Source organism: Cibotium barometz, chromosome 32 (assembly GCF_041138505.1).
Source record: "Cibotium barometz isolate CiBa-2024 chromosome 32, ASM4113850v1, whole genome shotgun sequence".
NCBI classification, from domain to species: domain Eukaryota; kingdom Viridiplantae; phylum Streptophyta; class Polypodiopsida; order Cyatheales; family Cibotiaceae; genus Cibotium; species Cibotium barometz.
The window spans coordinates 52,078,908-52,098,774 of record NC_141077.1 but is presented as its reverse complement, the minus strand read 5'-3'; the positions used below and the strand labels follow the sequence as shown (position 1 = coordinate 52,098,774).

Here is a 19,867-nt window from a genome sequence, read left to right as displayed (position 1 = left end):
GCATCAACAAGACTAAACATGAATTGGCACCGGTTTCGGGGAGTACCTTTTGCTTTACAAATCTTTCCAACATGCCACATGGTCTCGTTATCTATAACGGGATGTCCCGATGGCCCTCCTCCGGCGCCCTCACCTCCTTCCCTCGCTCAGGAGGTACTAGCACTGTGGACTATCTTATGGGATCTCCGGCTTTGGCAACACCTTATCCCCGACTTCTCCATTCCTCCACCCCCTTTTGAACCTGACCATGCCTACCTCTCTTTCACTCTTACCTGCACACCACCCGTCCCTCCACCACCTCCCCCCATCTCACATTACACTCAGGTCCTCTTTGATCACGAGCTTGACCTTGTTTACTCCAACCACATCTACCGCCAACTCCAGGATGTGGAACCTACTGTCCCCCTATCCACCCTCACAACACACAACTCACCACCATACTCCACACATTCGCCACAGCTTCTTTCATCTGCACGCGGCGGTCTACCGTCAAGCCACCTTGCGGTTTCATGCCCCAGAACTGTTGGTATGATGACGAATGTCGGGCCACACGCTCCCGTCTTAGGCATGAGGTACGGATTGGGCAAATCACGAAGCGCCAAGAGCAACGGATTTCTCAACGGCTCACCCGACGCAAGAAACGGGAGTTCTATGCTCGGAAAGAGGATGAGTCATACCGATTTTTCTTAGGGCCGAATTGCAAAGAGGCATGGAGGAAACTCCGAGAACATCGCCCTCCCACACCTATCACGTGCCCAAACACATGGCACTCCTATGCACGTTGAAACTCGCGGCGGGTGCCTAGGGGACTAGGGCCTTTGACACACTTGTTGATACCATAAATGCATGTTAAAACACTTAAACATGGCCACAGCCTTAACACATATCCATCATCACTTTGCATAAAACATAAAGCTGGACAAAACATCCACAAATGCTGAAAATGGAGCTTGCACACGTGACACTGCATAGAGGCCGGAATGGGCCGACCCCCCCCCTTGGAGTATTTTATTACCCAAGGAGGATAATATCATGTACAAGCTTTGAGGGCCTTACTCTCCCCACGGGAGATGCCGGCTTATCCATATACAAATGCCATAACACAGCCCTACACGAGGTAACCAAGCCGGAACATAGGCTGTAGAAATGCCGAGCCAACAATATAATATTACCATATACCTCCGTGTGGGTACTGATTCTTCCCCAAAAACCACGGGTCTTCATGCAATAGAAAGGGTACAGCAAGTACAACTCTCCATTCAGCAGGTACAATGGTTGGTACAGCCGGTACAGTGGTTGGTACAGCCAGTACGATGGCTGGTATAGTAGGTACAGCAAGTACAGAAGTTGGTAGTCGGTACAATGGGTGGTACAGCAAGTACAGAAGCTGGTACAGCTAGTACAAGGGCTGGTACAGTAGGTACAGTGTTTGGTACAATTGGTACGGTGGTTGGTACAGTCGGTACGGTGGCTGGTACAGCAGGTACAGCAAGTACAAAAGTTGGTACAGCCGGTACAATGGGTGGTACAGCAAGTACAGCAGCTTCAGTATTTCTTCGCGATGGAAGCCTCCAAAACAGTCCCCAACAGGCGGTATTCTTCATGGGCAGCTTTCAAGAGAGAGAGTAGCCATCATTAGGGCAGCCTGTAACGGTGGTAGAGGCTAGTGTGCAGCAAGACAGCCTCCATTAATGAAGAGAGAGGGCTCCAATTTATAGATTTGGGCCTCCCATGAGCTAAAATGGCAAGAGAAGGCTACAATGACAAGTGGAGAGCCACAATATAGCTGAAGTGACAAGTGTGAGGCCACTTGTCTCACTTTGATCCACTTTCTAACAAGTGTCAGGCCACTTGTCTCACTTTGGTCCACTTTCTTGCCACGTGTCCCAATCTAAGAGATGGGTCCTTCCATAAACTTTTTCTCTAAAAATATCCCAACTGGTAGACATTCTGTCATAGGCACTTTGCCAACTCTTGGTATCTCCTCAATTCCAGATGTAATGACGCGAACAGAATTTCCATCGGAGTCGGGCCAAAAATAGCAACTTTCCTAAATTTTAGGAGTGTGGTCCAGCCAGATTATCCAGCCAAAGTTTGCTGCAGCCCCGATGGTAGTGGAGGCACTCTTCCAAACAGTCACGTACCTTCATCGCATAAGTCACATGGATCCCCACAGGTACCTGAGGCTTGCCCTGGAGTCCTCCAGACAGCTAGCACTTGAGAGGCACTCTGGAGTATGGTATGCACTAGTTTCCACTTGGTTCTTAGTATATGGGCGTTGCATGGACCGCCTACCCCCCCTTCAGTACAATTTGGACTCCCCTTTTTTCTGGCTGTCTCACGAGGATACCAACCGGGTTATCTAGTCAGATCTTCTTAGCCTCTACACACATTGCACATGGATCACACCCCCGGAGCTCCCCACGAAGATGCACTTTTAGAGAGACCACTTCCTCACACTCATTGAGGATGGATTCATCCAGCAACCGGGCTACTTGAGTGTTCACATGTCCCATGCCATGTGGATTGCGATTGGCCAGATACGGGTTTCTTCCCACCGCCTCAGAGTGGAGACAGGTAGAGCTGAGCGCATCTTCAGAGCCGGGAAGCTTGTACGGACACCCAGAGAGGAGAGAATCTGCCGACTATGCCACACAGAGGTTGAGACGGAGGAGCATTACATATGTCGCTGCCTAGTATACTATGAGATCCGCGGGAGGTTTCACTGTCTATTTCGTGAGGGATTCGGTCTACTCTCCAGGATCATTGACTTCCAGGACCAGCGTTGCCTGGGCCTCTTCCTGCTTGAGCTCTGCAGACACAAGGACACCTTCTTGAGACACAAGCCCCAGCCACACCGCCCCCTACCTCGGCAGCCAACCATCACCAGTTTCTTCCGGACCCGGAGGACACCGACATAGTGGATCTTGTGGACCCTCCACGAGCTGCTCTGGAGCTACCTCGCCTGAGAGGAGGTACCTCAGACCGAGCCTCTGCACTCCAGCGTGCCCGACGCCCTCGACCCCCCCCCCCCGGTCGGCCACGATCACCTCATCAGCTCCAGATCTAGGACATGCTCCACCGCCATCGAGCTACCTTTCCACGTGACATAGCTGAGGGGAGACCTCTCGGCCATACTCGTCAACCCCATGCTTGAAATTTTGGAGAGTGGTATACCATCTACTCGGAGCCGATGTTGCTCCCATGTTTTTATGTTCTTAGTATTCCATGACGAGTTTCCATGGACAGTTTTGTATCACCCCAGTGAGATAGCTATATTTATGTTTTCATTCTGTTTTATTTTCCATTCCATGATGAGATATGCCATGGACATTATTGTACCACTTTGGTCTCATAGGCCCATTGGGTCTTTAGTAGACGCTTAATATATCTTTCTTTCTTTGTTTCTTTTCTCGTGTTTCCACTTTCCCATCTTCCGTTGTGCATTCCTTCATGGTATCAGAGCACCGGTGACTTGCAACATTAGTTGCTCCCTCCTCTTTCTTGCTTTTTTTTTTCCCAGATCTGCTGCTGGTCAGTTTGCCCTCTTCCAGGCGCTTCACTGTTGCAGTTTTGTGGTCGATCTTCATCAGCATTTGTCCCTGGGACTCTTGTAGTGCTGTTGGCCTGCACTGTGCAGGGCAGCAGCAGTGTATTTGCTGGGGTTTTTCTCCTACAGGCTCGTTTGCTGATGTTGGTTGGTTGATCTAAGGCTTGGTGGTACCTTCTAGGATCTGCGTTTTCAGATTCTGCCTTGTCTACTGCCCCTTTCACTTCTGCATTTTCAGATTTGCAGCCCTATTTTGCTTCGTTTTCTGGACTGTTCCTGCTAGTAGCTCTACCTTCACCCGGGCTTCATCATTTGGACCCGAAGGTACCTTCTCTTCAGTGTTTTTTCCTCATCTGAGGTGTGGAAGCTGGTTGGCCGGTATTTTCAGGTTTGCAGCCTCTCTATTGGCTGCGTTTTCTTCTCCAGTGGACACATATCACTTGCAGAGGGGTTTTTGTGTGGATTGTGTCTTTGGTGACAGTTTGGTACCTGAGGAGGACACTGAGTTTTCTGATTTTAGTCAGCGTTTTGCTGATTTTGGAGCATCTATACTTGCGTTTTGTTCCTGGCCTATACAGCTCCCCGGTTTCTTCACGTTCCTTGCCTTCTGTTGGCGGTGGAGTGCTGTTTTTTGCTGGGCAGCAGTGTTTTGGCTGCGTTTTGCTTCCTAAAAGAGTTTTCTCCACTCAGAGGGGGCCCATATCCAGCTACTTCACTTCAGGATCAGTTTCGGGAGCTGTTTTGAATCTGTGGAGACTTTCTTGCGATTGGAGTTTGTGGACTTTGGAGGAGAGTAGTTCTTTCTCGACGAGAGTAGTGATCTTTTCAGAGATCCTGAGCAAAGTTTATTTTGTCCGAGCCTATGTTCTTTGCAGTGTTTGCAGAGAAAGGAGGGTGTTTTGCTTGTGGGGTGTGATCCTTTCACAGGGATCACTTGTTTGATTCTTGGGATCTGATTATACTTATGGAAGAGTCTTCTACTATCAATGATGCTTTTGAGGACTTTGTTACCATTGTAGTTTATATTCGTGCTTCCCTTCCTCATTGTAAGGAGTCTACCTCTGCCTCTCTTTGTGATGCTTCTGAGGATGCCCCTCCCTCTGCTAGTTCTACATTTGGTTTGATGCGGCATGCAGGGTTGTTTTGGAGGATGGACTTTTGGACCCGATGGGATACTTTGGATCTGTGGTTGCTAGCCATGCCTAGAACACAGTGGTACTTCCAAAAGTTTTTTGGATTTGGATCAGAATCAGTTTGGGCTTGTACCAGTCCGAAGACATCATTTTTCAGAGGGGGATGTGGAGTTCTTTCATCTGGCGATAGGTTGCGACATGCTGCAGCCTGCTCCAAATACTGGTTCCACTCCCAAGTGTAAGAACACTCCCCGAAGTTAAATGTCGTGTTTCCAGCCTGGAGAAGGTCTATAAAACCTCATACCAACCAAGACCAGATCCTATAGATAATCAATCCTAGGAGAATCAGACTGCTCCTCACTGGAACCCTCTGAGTCCATCTGCTCAAACTCTGTAACAAGAGTTGCCAAACGCTGAGAAAAGAAGCATCCTCTGGAAAGGTCGGCATCACAAGATGTAAAGACTCTGTAGAAAAGATGGGGTCCATCTACTCAAACTCCATACCATGAGTTACCCAATGCTTTACATAAGCACACTCCACTGAGGTGGGCACATGGTTGTTTTCTTCCAGAGGAGCGGTGTACCTAGCAGCTTGTTTTGTTGCTTTTGTAGCTGAGTTGCTGAGGAGATTGCTTGTGGAGCTTTCCTGGTACCTGGTGCTGTAGTCTTTCATCTTTGATCGAGGACGGTGTCTCTGGCTTCTTGGAGTTCACTTAGCATCTGGTGATGAGAGGGGTTCTTAGACATCATCATCGCCTTGCTGTTGGCTTCCTTTGTGGTGTCCTATGTTAGCTAGCGGGGCTGGTCATCCCTCACATCATACTCCCACTTTTTCCCTATTTTATGGAGTCATTAGGTTTTATTCCTAGTTGTGAGGAGCTAGTCGGCTGCCCCTATTTGGGCATATATATATATATATATTTCCCATCTTCCGCTGTGCATTCCTTCATTACTTGGAGTATGTTCCATAGGACATGGGTTGTTTAGACATATAGGTGTTGAGTAGTGTTGATGAATATAAATTTGGTGCAACATTTTTGAGGAGTATTGTTCTTGCTTCTGCTTTCTTCCTTCAGGGTGCATTGGAGCTAGTGCAAGCAGTTCTTGTGCTCCATCTAAGCCGATGCATTAGTGACTGGATAACGGAGTTTTGCTTGGCCATTCTCTGGAGTGTTCTTCTTGCGGGTTAGCGGAGCATACTCAATGGTTTGCATCCTTTTTTCATGGATGATTGGACAGACGGAAAGTGCTTGATTAGGTGGAAGTTGGTTATCCAGAGGTTTCTTTGCAGGTCTTTGTGGTGATGTGGCGAGGACGGAATGTGAGCGTTCACATTGGACAAAGTGGTCTCGCGGAGTGATCGGGATCTTGGATGGTATCTTGGATACGCTTTGTTTGGATCTTTTCCTTTTATGGAAGGACACTTTAGATGGACACCGTGCAGTTGAGTACAGCTGTAGTAGTGCAAGTGGGGGAGAATATGGTACCCCTCACCTACCTCTACCAGGCTAGGCCACACGTGTGAAGGCGGCCAGGCATAGAAGCAGTCGGCCAGCACTTGAGTAGTCGTGGGCCCACATGAAGTAGTCGTGGAGCACAAAAACAGGTTGACAGCTATAATCAGCCGATTGGGCATGTCGAGAGCTATTTAAGCCCTAGTTGGGTTCCCTTATAATTCATCTAGCAGATTTGGAGTTTTGGAGTCCTAGAAAACGAGCAGCAACAGAAGGCTGTGAAGATCACAGTTCAGCCAACATTTACACTTGAAGGGTGTTTATCAAGGGTTGTGTAACACGCGGAAGCTCTGGGAGTCTTCTTTCAGCCCTAAACAGTTTTGGAAACATGCTGATGCAAAACGCAGATATAGAGAGTGGAGAGAGAGAGAGAGAAATGCTGGAAATTCAGGTATATTCATATAGTACAAAAAGGTACTCTTACATAGCCCTAGGTTGCCTTCATCTAAAAGGTGAACATCACCCAAAATTGTCCCCCTGTGGGACTCCTAGAGACCCAATCCCTAGAGGATTGAATGAATCCAACAATGAGCCTCCTAGCCTATTTATAGTAGTCTTATACACTTTGGTGTACTGGCCGACTGCTGGTCGGCCAGTCTTGTATACTTTAAATGCTTTAAATGTCCCTTTTTTGCGCTGCCCGACTGGTGGACTTATCTTTGCTCATCATGCGTCAACCGCCGCGTTGTCCTCTGGAGCGCTTGCAGTCGCCTAGTCTCCTGAAGTGCAGCCGCCGCCTCCTGATCAGGTTCAGCTGACAAACACTTGCAGCGGACTGCCTCTTCCATGCCATGCTCCAAATCCAATACCACCAAACAGCACTCCTTGCTCCACTTTTGGTTCTTCAAAGTCTTTATCTGGCTGCCTCTTCTGGATCAGCGTCTGAAGATTGTCCATGGCATTGATCATGCACATGACAGGTTGGGAAGTAGAAGTCGATATTTTGGTTCATCTTTTGTAAGGATTATTCTGTAATCTGCACTTAATAGCAAGTAGATTAGGGTTAAGATACATTTGTGTGTGGTGTATCTATGTCTTCCGCTGCCTCAATGCATTCTGTTCACACATTCATAGCACAAAAAAATAGTCTTATGCTCACACCATTGAAGAGCTAGGGGGGGATGATTTGTATAATCTTAATATTCTTCACTTGAAATCCCATGCCAAATTGTCGAGGGTATTCTCGACCGGAGACCTTATTCACATGCATTCATTGCACTTGAATGGTAGGTGGACATAATTGTTCAACAAATGCAATTTAATCTGTGTTAGAGATATGCATTGAGCATTAAGTGAGCCCTTGTCCATGGATGACTTGCCTATCACCATCAAGGTAGGCAAGGATAGGTTTTAGAGTGCGGTTCACTCATAAAGGTTGAGGTAGATCTTGTTGTGGCTGTCTATGCTGGACAACTGTAAATTGTGAGGCATGCAGTCGACTTTGTTAAGTGTGAGCCATCTTAACCTCGAATGGAGAAGAGAAGCTCCTTCCAAGCAGTGCACTCCACTATTACCACTAAGAAGCGGGAGTTGGCTCCTTGGTGATCCCTCAGAGACTCCCTTATGTTGAAATCATCCCCGATGCACCAATAATCTATGTAGGCAGGTCCTGTTGCACATGGATCCAAAAATTTGTGTGGTTATTGTCTCCGTTGGGACCCTCAGAAGTTGAGGAGGCAGATCCAGTCCCGCTCAATGGAGAGAATCACCCATTGAATTCTATGCGGGACAATGGTGTAAGAATATGTTGCTTGGGGCAGGAGGTAGCTGTTGATGGATATTTGACCTTGCTTTGGTTGCCTAGGGTTTCGAATGTCGAAGACCAAAAAGTGACCACGCCCCAAGAGAAGTGTCTTGTAGCGTATAGTCGGTCCCCATCGTCAAGTGGTGCTCCTTACTATGAGCATGTCAAGATTGCCCCCTGGAAGAGCGTGTTGAAGCACTGCATGGATCATCTTGTGACTGGCTCTAGCGAGGCCATGAACATTCCAAGTGAAGATCCACATGGGCAGGGAATACAGACACTAGAAGGCTCCCCTTATCGACTTTGAAAGTGTGTTTATATAGTTATGTCGTGTGGTTTAGATTGAAGACTGGTTCTATGCTTTATGGATTTCTTGGGTTCAAAGTAATCCCTGCATATGTGGACATCTTGTGGGACAATGATGATGTGTTCTGGATAACCTGGCCTATCCCATGTGTAGAAATTGAAGAGACCCCCAAAGCTTGTAACAAATAAATACTCCTTTGACACCACACTGGGACAGGAATGGGCCGGCCCTCCTTGGAATTTTATATCATATTACAAAGGATATTTAAATGTTTAATCACTTTAATAGTTGTGTGTGAACCTTGGGAACAATTACATTGCTATCAGAGCACAAGTTTCCTTTAAACTAAGGAAAAGGGTCTCAACCAGGAAATTCACATAGCTATTAGTGTGGTTAAGCCAAAGGCGTACCAATCCACTAGCCAGGCATCTACTAGATTTTGGGAGATTTCGATGGACAATATGGGGAAAATTTATCTCGCAAGTCAAATGCTTGGGCAAGCTAAGCACAAACCCAGTCTGAGAACCTTATGGCTATTTGCTCGTGAGAGAAGACTAGTTATGGGAGAAATTTAGCTTTGGATCTTAGGGTTTTTGGCTTTGACAAGAGGACCTCCTTTTTGTACTAATTGACAAGAAAAATTCAATTTGACACTCATAAAAAGCGAAGTATATTTTGAGTTTTGCAAGATTGCAGTATTTATTATGTAGTTTGCACGATTGTTGCATTGGTTTTACCTTACTGTTGTATCATTTAAAGGAGAAAGTGGTATGTTTTCTTGAGTGTGTTTTAGGAAAGCATTAATGAGCATGATTATTATGGCTTCTATATGATTTCTCATGACTTCCTCAGATGGGATATGTGTATGGAGCAGATTTTGCTTAGGGATCTATATATATGACCATATGGCACATACATATATATGGTTATTGTTGGAATTCTCAGGCATTATGATGTTTCTCTTTATTTCACTAAATATTTAATTGATTTTTAGGCAAAGATTGTGTTTTGCTATTTCCTTTGCAGCAATTTTGTTGGAGTCAGCTTGCAGAGCACTCCCATTGGTAGTGACTGTTGCTGGTCGGGTTGGGTCTGATGCGCCAATAAATTGTGAACATAGCAGTTTGCGTGGAGTCATTCTCGAAGAGATTGTAAACATCTAAACTCATTATCTTCTTGAAATTGAAAGTATGTCTTACTTTAGCACTACTTTAAGCTGCTTGTTAGAGCCTCTTGAAGAGAGGTGTGCTGGTTTAACAATATGAGCTTTCAGCTTAAGACATGCCAAATAGCTTTTAATTTAGATGATGTTCATATTCAGTCATGGGTCAGCAGAGAAGAAATCTGGACTGTTGAATCGTCCCAACAATTCCTGGAATCAACTTCTCCTTCACCCACTTGTCACCATCACCATTGACGTTCTGTGCTTGCTGATGTCTGATGATCCCTGTGCCTGCCCGTTAACTTATGCCTAAATGTCTGCTAGAATACTTGCCCGTTGTCTTGTCTAGCTCCATCACAACTGCCTGACCCATGACAGCACAGGAATGGCAGTTGGTTTGCTGTTCCATATCAAGAAACAGGTTGATGTGCCTCCTCCTTTTTCAAAACGGAAGGATTGCCGTTCCCTAAGACATGTTTGATGACTATGTAGAGTGTATACTTGCTGGCTGTTGTAATATTTACCTTGACTAGTTGTCTTGTCTTGTGTTTCCTTCCAAGATATCTGTCTCAACTCTTGATTCTTAGCACAGATGAACCGTCTAGGAATGATGTTGCATGTAGGTCTACTCTCTGTGGGATGGAATGACTCCAAGAAGTCAAGGTTGCAGTCTTTCTTCTTAAATCTTGGCAAATGACTTTCTATCTGTATATCTTTAACTTAAGAGAGACTAAAGACAGGTAACCTTTTAGGTAGTGGGCTCTAGCTTGAGTGGCTGTGACTGGTCCTGAATGCAATTTCAGGTATGAACCCTGACGTTTTCCCTGGGGGACAGGTTGAGCTTTCGGAAGGAGCAGATTATATCAAAAGAAAGCCAATATTGCCAAATCGGCAAATAAGAAGAGCATGCACTGGTCCTTTTTAGGGTTTTACTGAGTTCTTTGTTGATAGGCTCATCCACATTGATATGATCTTCTAGATTCTTGTAGGTGCAATCACTTTAGCACTGTAAAAAACAATTCAACACTCTATTCATTAGAAGCATGTATCAAAAGATATTCATTAGAAGCACGTATCAAAAGACAACACTCTATTCGATCTCACATGCGTGTGCCTACGTATCACTTTGATAGCTACTTTGCATGTGTGTACGTATCACGTTGATAGCTACTTAAAGTTTAGCATGTGGTTTTTGAGGTGGCTCTTTCAAACTTTGGCAGAAGTGCAGGATATAAAGTGGGAGACAGGAGAATTGATTTATGTGCTTGGACACTAATCTATGGATTAGAGAACTAATCTGGTGGGATTAGGGACTAGCAGGCTAATACTTGGCTAGGGTTCCTGGATTGATAAGACAAGCGTAATGACCTTTTATAGCGAGTTAGCTATTTATGCCGTAGTTATCACAATATAAGTGAGAGCTTGAGTTATTATGAGACAAAGTTGTGCGGATGCAGCACTGACGGTCTGGCTTGGACCAGGGTAGCAAACATGCTCATGCCACGTGTAACTATTTGGCCCTCCTAGCTCTATTTCAAATGATAGAACCCTTACCCGGACACTAGACAGGTGGAAGAAGGCATGGGGAGAGGGACCGTAAGGTTTGCTCAAGAAAAAGCACCAATCCTGGTCAAAAAGCAAGAAAAGCAAAAAGCCAAACTAGGTTGACCGCAAGCCAGGGGCACCACTGGCAAGAGGAGACTGAGCTGGACCAAAAAGCTAAAAGGCGCTTTTTCAAAAAGCAGCTCCAGGGCTGAAAAGCAAGGCCCTGAAGTTAGAAAAGCAAAGTTAAAGAACTTTGACAGAAGTGAGTAATATTTTATTATAAAGTGGAAAGCAAAGGGAAAAAGGCAAAAGCAAAAGCTTGGTTAAGCTTTTGGCAAAAAGCAGAGCCCTTTTTAAGTATAAAAAGGCTTGAATCTCTCTTGTAGCATCATGGAGGAGATCGTGGAGTGTGTGTGTGGGCATCATTATGATCATGGAGAGCTTCTTCGCCATCAACACCTTCTTCAACTTGCTTTTCAGATGTCTGGTCAGCCTTAGACTTGTATGGGCATATGCATGGGCGATACAAACGCGTGTATGGAGTTGTACGGACATGTGTAAAGCAAAACCCTAAAAATTTCAGAAACTCTAAAAATTGTTTTTTGGAGGTTTTTATCACGCGACAGGTTTTATATTAGTTTTCTTGCTAGAAAGAGATTTTACATGGTTTTCTTCATCGACAAGGCTGTAAGAGTTGTGGAGATTACTCATGGGATGAGCGAGTGATTCTTGGACTTGGGATTTGGACTTGGAACTTGGACTTGGGATTTGGACTTGGAATTTGGATTTGGACTAGGACTTGGAACTTGGACTTGGGATTTGGACGTGGAACTTGGACTTGGGATTTGGACTTAAGTACACAACCAGCTTCCAAGAGCAAGATTGTGTTCGTGGACGAGTGGGATTTCAGTGACATTTTATCTTGACACGCGAGTTTTCCTTGAGCAACAGCTAATTATCTTGGGTTTGTCATGGTTGATGAAGTACACAATGGTCGTGGGATGGACGAGAATGTTCAACACCAGCCATTGGCTGAATTTTTGGACAGCCACCTTCGGGCCCACTTATCATGTTTGAAGAACTTATCCCGTTGGGAATTGATGGCTCAATAGATCAGCCATCAACTTTACCTAATGGACAGCGTTTGGGTGCTCAAAATCAACCCATGAATGAGCTCATTACACCTCAAAATGTGGAGGAAGAAGTGGAGCAAGAGCGGATAGCAACAAAAGAGGCTAGAGCTGTACCTCGTTGGCTGCTCGGTACTTTATAGGAGAGCAAACTTTCAGCTCCACTTGGTAGCAGGACATGGGCTGGTTCACGTAATGCAAGAAAACAGGACACTTTGTGATGGAGATGAGCCAGATTCATTTGAAGAGGCTCATGAGGATGAGCATTGGATGCAAGCCATGCAAAATGAGATGGATTCTATCCATAAAAACAGCACATGGGATTTGGTAGACTTGCCTGCAGGCAAGAAGCCCATTGGCATACAAGTTGAAAAGAAAATCTGATGGTACCATTGACAGGACAAGGCCAGTCTCGTGGCCAAAGGTTATGCCCAGAAAAAGACATTTTTTTATGATGAGACTTTCGCACCTGCTTCTCGTATGGCTATAGTTAGATGTGTTGTTGTATTGGCTGCCCATCATGGATGGAAAGTGTCTCAGTTGGACATAAAATCAGCTTTTCTCAATGGGGATTTCTAGGAAGAAGTGTATGTAAATCAGCCCATTGGTTTTGTGATGCATGGTCAGATCTAGACTTATGGCTTTAATGCGGCAATTATGAAATATTATGGATTGGCATACTCGAAGCATATTTCAATGGTATTAGGCTTATACAGTTGCGGACAACTGTCTTATAAGACGGAGGGGATGTCACCATTTGGTTTCTTCACCAGTCTTGACCAGTGTTTCACACACTGAGCAGAAGTTCCATAGTTGTTACGAGGCGCGCCTCTTAACAATTCGAGGCGTACGACTACCTGATCGAGGCGTTCAAAAATTTATTTAATTTTTAATTTTTTAATTTTTTAATTTTTGCTGGTGTGAGTCTTTAGACGGGGGCTTTAAGGGCCCAAGGCAGCCCCTCTCACACACACTCTCTCTCACAGAGCCTTGGGAGCCATCACAGAGCAGGAGTCGAGGAGAGAGATGAGGAGACTTACTCGCCGCAAAAGGCGGGTCTTCGCAGAGATACAGGAGCTAGAGATCTTCCATTTCTTCATGAGTAGAGATAGCTCTATCTCATGGCGGCACTTCAGAGAGCCCCGGACACCAACACCCATTGCAGACCCACAGACATGGCACACATGCAGAGGGCCTATACCACGCCCCACAGCAGCCACCTATACCTCAGCCACAGGAGCCTCGACCTACCACAGCTAGCTTCTTTACCCACTCGATGGTAAAGGAAGCTATCCGCCGCCTACAGCATGGACGGACCGCCGACCATATGGCAGAGTCACATGGGGACGGGGGACGGGGACGGGGACGGGGACGGGGAAGTGCCGTCCCGGGGACGGGGTCGGGAACGGCAAAAAAAAAACCTCTTTTTTAAAAGCAATTTAGGAGTTGTATGCATGACATACATATAGAGACACACTTTGAACAAAATTTTACACCGAATAGACAAAAAAACAAGAGTCATTTTGAGCAAAATGCGCTAATAAAACATCGATGGCACACTGATTATGTGATTGATAGTCTGATAGATACAAAGAGATAAGTACATGCCTCATGGGCAGTGAGGGTTACAAAAAAGAGTGGGTACAAAATAGAGATACTAGATAGATCATAGATGACAGATCACAATAGATCATGCAATTCCATCCCCTTGAACCACCGCCCACTCCACGACTAGTGTAGTGGACCTCATCCCACCATGACCATGTGTGCACCGCCGGCCTCCTTCGTGAAGAGCCCGCAACGGAAGATGTGGCGGCGGCGCCTTCACCTTGAGATGCCATGAATGATGATAGTGTGAGAGAGAGGGAAGAAGGGTGCAATAGAGAGTTGCAAGTTGCCGCTTGACTCTTGAGGCTTGCAAGTCTCAAGAGGGATGGATCATGGAACTTGGAGAGAGAGAGATGGCTTGGAAGTTGGCACAATGTAGATAGTATGGAGAGAGAGAGAGGGCTAACTTGCCACTTGGGCCTTGAGGCTTGGACAATGGAACTTGGAACTTTGGAAGCTTGAGGCTTGAGCAATGAGGCTTGAAGCTTCAAACTTGAGTGTGGAGAAAAGTCCTAAAGTGTGCCTTCTTTTATAGCTGGAAATTTGCCCGTTTCTGGCCGTTTTCTGACCGTTTATGACCCCTGTCTGCGTCCCCTGTCTGCGTCCCCTGCCCGTCCCGCGTTTCGGGAACGCGTCCCCGGGACGACTGTATGCGTCCCCATTCTGCACGGCGTCCCCTGCGCGTCCCCGGCCGTCCCCGTCCCCGCGTCCCGCGTCCCTAAGGGCCGTCCCCGCGTCCCCATGTGACTCTGCCATATGGGCCTACAGGGTGAGCATCTCATATATGCAGTAGATTCTTTGGCTCCTTTTCTTGCACACCTGTTTAACAGGGCACTAGCAGAGGGTTTGCCTGCGGAGTGGACGATGCAGACCATTGTGCCGATCCACAAAACAGGGGATATGCTCGATCCGAGCAACTACAGGACGGTTATGGTTGGCCACGTGTTGGCCAAACTCTATGGTGCAGTGTTGGAGCAAGAGCTTAGCTTATATGCTGAGCGAGCAGGTTTACGCTCATCAGGGCAGGCAGGCTTCAGGAGAGCTTTCTCTACCACTGACCATGTATTCACTTTGAGATGTATGATTGATCAGGCCAGAGTGAGGAAGAGAACGCTCTATTGCTGCTTTGTGGATTTCCGCAAGGCATTTGACACAGTACCACGAGAGAGGCTCTTTCAGTGCCTGCAGTCTCTTGGCATACCAGCAAATATGACATGGGGCATCTATGCATTATATGAGGAGGTTTTTGGGCGAGTCAGATGTCCAGGAGGTATGTCCGAGACTATTGCTAGCACCATTGGTGTGAAGCAAGGATGCCCACTTTCCCCCACGCTATTTGGGTTATACATTGATGAGGTGGCTGACTTCATTACACGGGGAAGCGGAGATGGAGTTGATCTAGCAGGTACCTCAGTACATATTATGCTTTATGCTGATGATATTGTATTAGTGTCTGAGTCTCCAGGAGGTCTACAGCAGCATCTACATGCACTCCATGATTTCTGCACATAGAGGGGTCTTACTGTGAACCTTGGGAAAACCAAGGCTATGGTCTTTCATACATCGAGACAGGGCAGGAGTCAGCTAATATTCACTCTCGTAGGACGCCAGGTGGAGATGGTGACATCATACGTGTACCTAGGGGTTACCTTCTTTGCAGCAGCAGCCACGCGCTTCACCATGGGTTCAGCAGCTAGAGCTAGATTGATACGGGGATATGTAGCATTGGCGCTATGCTAGAGAGACAATGCCACTAGGCGCATTTTCAGGAGCCCCGGACGAAGGAGTGGCTATTTGACACATTAGTCACACCGGCACTGATGTATAGAGCAGCGGTATGGGCGCCAGGCCTTGCTACCCATTGGTGGACACAGATAGAGAGACCACAGGCCCTCATGATGGCACGCATGATACGCAACAAACCGTCAGTACATCATGACATTATCCGAGCAGAGTTTGTTGCGCCTCCTATGATGGTAGAGGCCGTATTCCAGACTATATGCCTGCTAGATAGATTCAGAGAGATGCCACAGGACAGATTGTCATACAGAGCTTTTGAGGCATCTAGACAGCTGGCTGAGGCAGGAGACAGAGGATCATGGTATGCACAGGTCACACATTGGTTCTCACAGCATGGCCTAGACATGGATCATCTACCACCATTCCAGTATGACAGGGATGCACCACATATCCGTCTCTCTCATAGTGAGAGGAACAGAGTATTGAGACAGGACCTATGGCAGCTCTATACACGAGAGACATGGATATCGCCTACACAGCCTCTTCCACCGAAGATGCTATACTACAGAGATCACTTCATGAGTATCACTGATGATGGATTTATAGAGAGGCCTAGATACATGGAGGGCTTTTTACCACACGGCTCCTGAGTGGCTATTGGTCAGCTTAGAGTTTCATCACATCGATTGGAGATCGAGATTGGCAGAGCAGCACGGATCCCTCGAGAGGAGAGGGTATGCAGATTGTGGAGAGAGGAGGTGGAGAGTGAGGGGTATGCAGATGCAGAGCATATACAGCCATCAGAGAGAGAGATATCCCATTTTATTTGGAGAGCCACATTCCCTACGCAAGATCTTTGAGGTAGTAGACCAGCACATACTGGGGAGCATATACAGCCATCAGAGAGAGATATCCCATTTTATTTGGAGAGCCACATTCCCTACGCGAGATCTTTGAGGCAGCAGATGTAGAGCATATACAACCATCAGAGAGAGAGATCCCATTTTATTTGGAGAGCCACATTCCCTACGCGAGATCTTTGAGGCAGCAGACCAGCGCATACTGGGGAGATTCATTCTAGACATACAGCGTCACAGAGAGACATCATTACAGGCTTAGACAGCTCCAGAGGGGGGACAACAGACACAGATTACTACATTTTTTCAGAGATCCATCCCACTCCTAGCCCCTACATAGCAGGGAATTACTCTCTAGAGAGCAGAGACACTCAGAGCCTGCAGAGACAGAGGACACCTGGCTTTCGGACACCACGCCTATACCAGAGAGAGATGATAGAGATCAGAGCTCAGTTTCACAGAGAGGGTGCGGAGCGACTGGCTCGCTTCAGAGCAGACCGAGGCATGTTCTTTAGGGAGCTATGGACACCCCCTTCATTGATGTATACCATTTTATACCCCCAGTATGGTACAGGATGGAGCTAGCTAGGTTGCATATCATGATTGTATACTCCATGCATATAGCTTTGCATTCTCCTAGTAGTAGAGCTCCATCCCCTCCTCCACTCATTGTACTTATTGCACACCCAGATTCAGCTTTTTAGTTCAGTACTTTTCCATTTTGTTGGGATGACAGAGGATACCCCACACAGGTACACTGATTTGTCTCATAGGCCGAGTTCGGTCTTTTGGAAGACGTTAATAAAATCTTTCTTTCTTTCTTTCTTTCTCCCTCATTCTCTCCCTCCCTCCCTCCCTTAAGCCTTTCTCAAGACCCAAAGTTCAAACTTCAAACTTCAAACTTCAAACACACTAGGATGATGATGTTTTTTATACCCACTTTTGGAGCTCTCTCTATACTCTACCGGTTCATTTCATTTTACTTTGTACCCTTGAATCTTGATGATGTATCCAGATGATGAGGATGGACTATTTTGGTCTCATAGGCCATTTTGGGCCTTTTGTAGACATTTAATACACCTTTCTTTCTTTCACACACACTCTCTCCCTCTCTCATACACACCCTCTCTCCCTCCCTCAAGGCTCATACATACACACTCTAGTCTCTCTCTCTCTCTCTCTCTCTCTCTCTCTCTCTCTCTCTGAACTTTTTTTTTTCTTTCCAAAAAGGAGACTTCTATTTTTCACCTCTCACGTTAGGTGCATAGATATTCAGGATTCCCAATTTCTGACCCTCATGCATGATCAAGATCCATTGCGCTCTAGCAGGGATGATAATATCTGGCCCAATAACATGAGGTATAATAGATGCTGCCACCGAAATACAAACACCCCCTCTAGTCCCAATTGCCGAGGACCAGAAGGTGTGGCCAGAAAGCATCTTACCAGTTTTGCCACACTGAGATCTATCCAATTTGTGTTCCTCCAACAAAAGCACATCCATAGACCCTCCTGTAACAGCAGGGTGAAGCTGGTCCTTCAGAAGGCGCTTCCTACCACGGGTGGGGAGCCCTCCAAGGCCCTAAACATTCCATGAGACAATTCTCATGGAAGAGAAGAGGGTTTGACCCCCGATCTAAGAAGACGATGGGCAGTTTGAGGACGCCTCTCATAATGCTGGAGGAGGGGAAAATCCACAGGGCAAAGTCCACTGACATGCCCTTGTCCGAGGCCCTGCACCGTGCCTGCATATGTACGAGAAACTTGTTTGCACTGCGGGACATCAAGGGCAATGGCATCATGCTGAAAATCCTGCAATACATGATCCCCACTGTGTTGAACATCCTGCATATCACCCCCTCCAAGTAGAGAGGACTCCACAAGATCATCCTGATCTGAAATATCATCTCTCTGCAAAGATGCATTAGCTGACACATCCCTCTGACCAGAAACATCATCTATCTGTACGTGATCCGAGGAAGCTTTCCCATCAATTGCACCAGGGGGGCGGGCGTGAGAGACAACACGCCACACCTGGCGGACTTAAGGGCGGGAAGGAACCAAGAGAGGTGGCGCTTGAGAGGCACGCTTACGAGGCCTCCTGCGACCTCGAGCCCGAGGACAATCTCGAGCAAAGTGACCGTGTTGGTGACAAACCCGGCACTGATCGGGTTTACTTGCAATCTCCATAGGTTGCTTCAAAGGGCCACAAGGGCCCGGAAGCAAAACATAGTCCTCAAAGAGCTCAATGTCACGGGCAAGAACCATGACCCTGGGGACAGCATCCGCCGAGGCAGTGACCACCTGGGCAGAAGATGTTGGCAAGGCGTGAAGGGGGGGCACTTGAGGAACAAGCCCAAAGGTAGACCCAATGGAACATACGCAAATTTGCGCGCGGAAGACCTAGAAATTTGAGAGTAATCGGGAAACGGTTCTGATCTTCCTCAACAGGGTCAAAATAGTTGGAGTAGGGAAGAAAGAATATCTTCCTCGGGCCCAATGGCAAAGGGCTGCCCTTCAAAACCTTTGAGGCTGCGTCCTCAGAGTCAAAATCCACTTGGAAGAAACCTCTTCCACACAACCTGACATCTCGAAAGTGTAGAGCGATGTCGGAGGGCAGAGCCGCCAGGACCCAATCCCGAGCCTGGAGACGGGACGGGTGAGATCCAAAGATTCTGGCAAGGAGGGTCGTTTTGGAGTCTTCCTCTATTTCGGCGTAGAGGGCCGCGAGCTCGGCTTCGGAGAAAACAATGGTTCGCCCGGCCGAGGGAGAATGATTAGCCATGATGCTAATCGAAGAAAAAGGCCGACTTGAACCCGGATGATGAGCAATCCGAACCAAGGGGGAAGAGGAAGGCAACGAGGCGGAGGAAAGGAAAGGAGGGAGGAAAATTGAACAGCAAAAAAGGGGAAGAAAGGGGGAGAGGCTGGACACAAAGGCGAAGAGGGGCGGGGGAGGGGCAGCACAGCAGCGCTGCGCTGAGGGAAGAGGCGGAGGAAGGAGGGGAGGCGATTAGAGGCGAAATGGGCGGGCAAAGGCAAGGAGGGGAGGCGGAGGAAAGGAAAGGAGGGAGGAAAATTGAACAGCAAAAAAGGGGAAGAAAGGGGGAGAGGCTGGACACAAAGGCGAAGAGGGGCGGGGGAGGGGCAGCACAGCAACGCTGCGCTGAGGGAAGAGGCGGAGGAAGGAGGGGAGGCGATTAGAGGCGAAATGGGCAGGGAAAGGCAAGGAGGGGAGGCGGAGGAGGAAGGGGGGCGAAGCAGCAGGCAGCGATGGAGGAGAGAGGGACGTAGTGATGGAAGAAGGAAGCGATAGGAAGGAAACGATAGGAAGGAAACGAGGAAGGAGGAGGGGGCAGCGATGAGGGAAGGAAGCGAAGGCAAAGAGGAAGGGAACGAGCGATAGGAAGGGAACGAGTCAGGCAGCGATGGAGGAAGAGGGGCGCAGCGAAGGAGGAATGAGGGGCGCAGCGAAGGAGGAAGGAAGCGATTCAGGTTGTTCGGGGAGCTCGCCGGCCGAGCACAGTTGATGAATATATATAAACTTTCACTATATATTTTATATCTATCTATCACT

At 47.2% G+C, this 19,867-nt stretch overlaps 1 protein-coding gene across 3 annotated transcripts in view; it reads left to right on the top strand.

The window, feature by feature from the left end:
• The window catches only part of LOC147620326 (E3 ubiquitin-protein ligase SP1-like), a 57,439-nt gene that overhangs the window by 10,698 nt on the left and 26,874 nt on the right, over positions 1–19,867 (top strand). For all 3 annotated transcript variants that reach the window (XM_086772532.1, XM_086772531.1, XM_086772530.1), the window contains exon 3: positions 9,275–9,399. In XM_086772532.1, the coding sequence (XP_086628658.1) occupies positions 9,275–9,399 (125 nt within the window). The remainder of the gene's footprint in view (positions 1–9,274; positions 9,400–19,867) is intronic.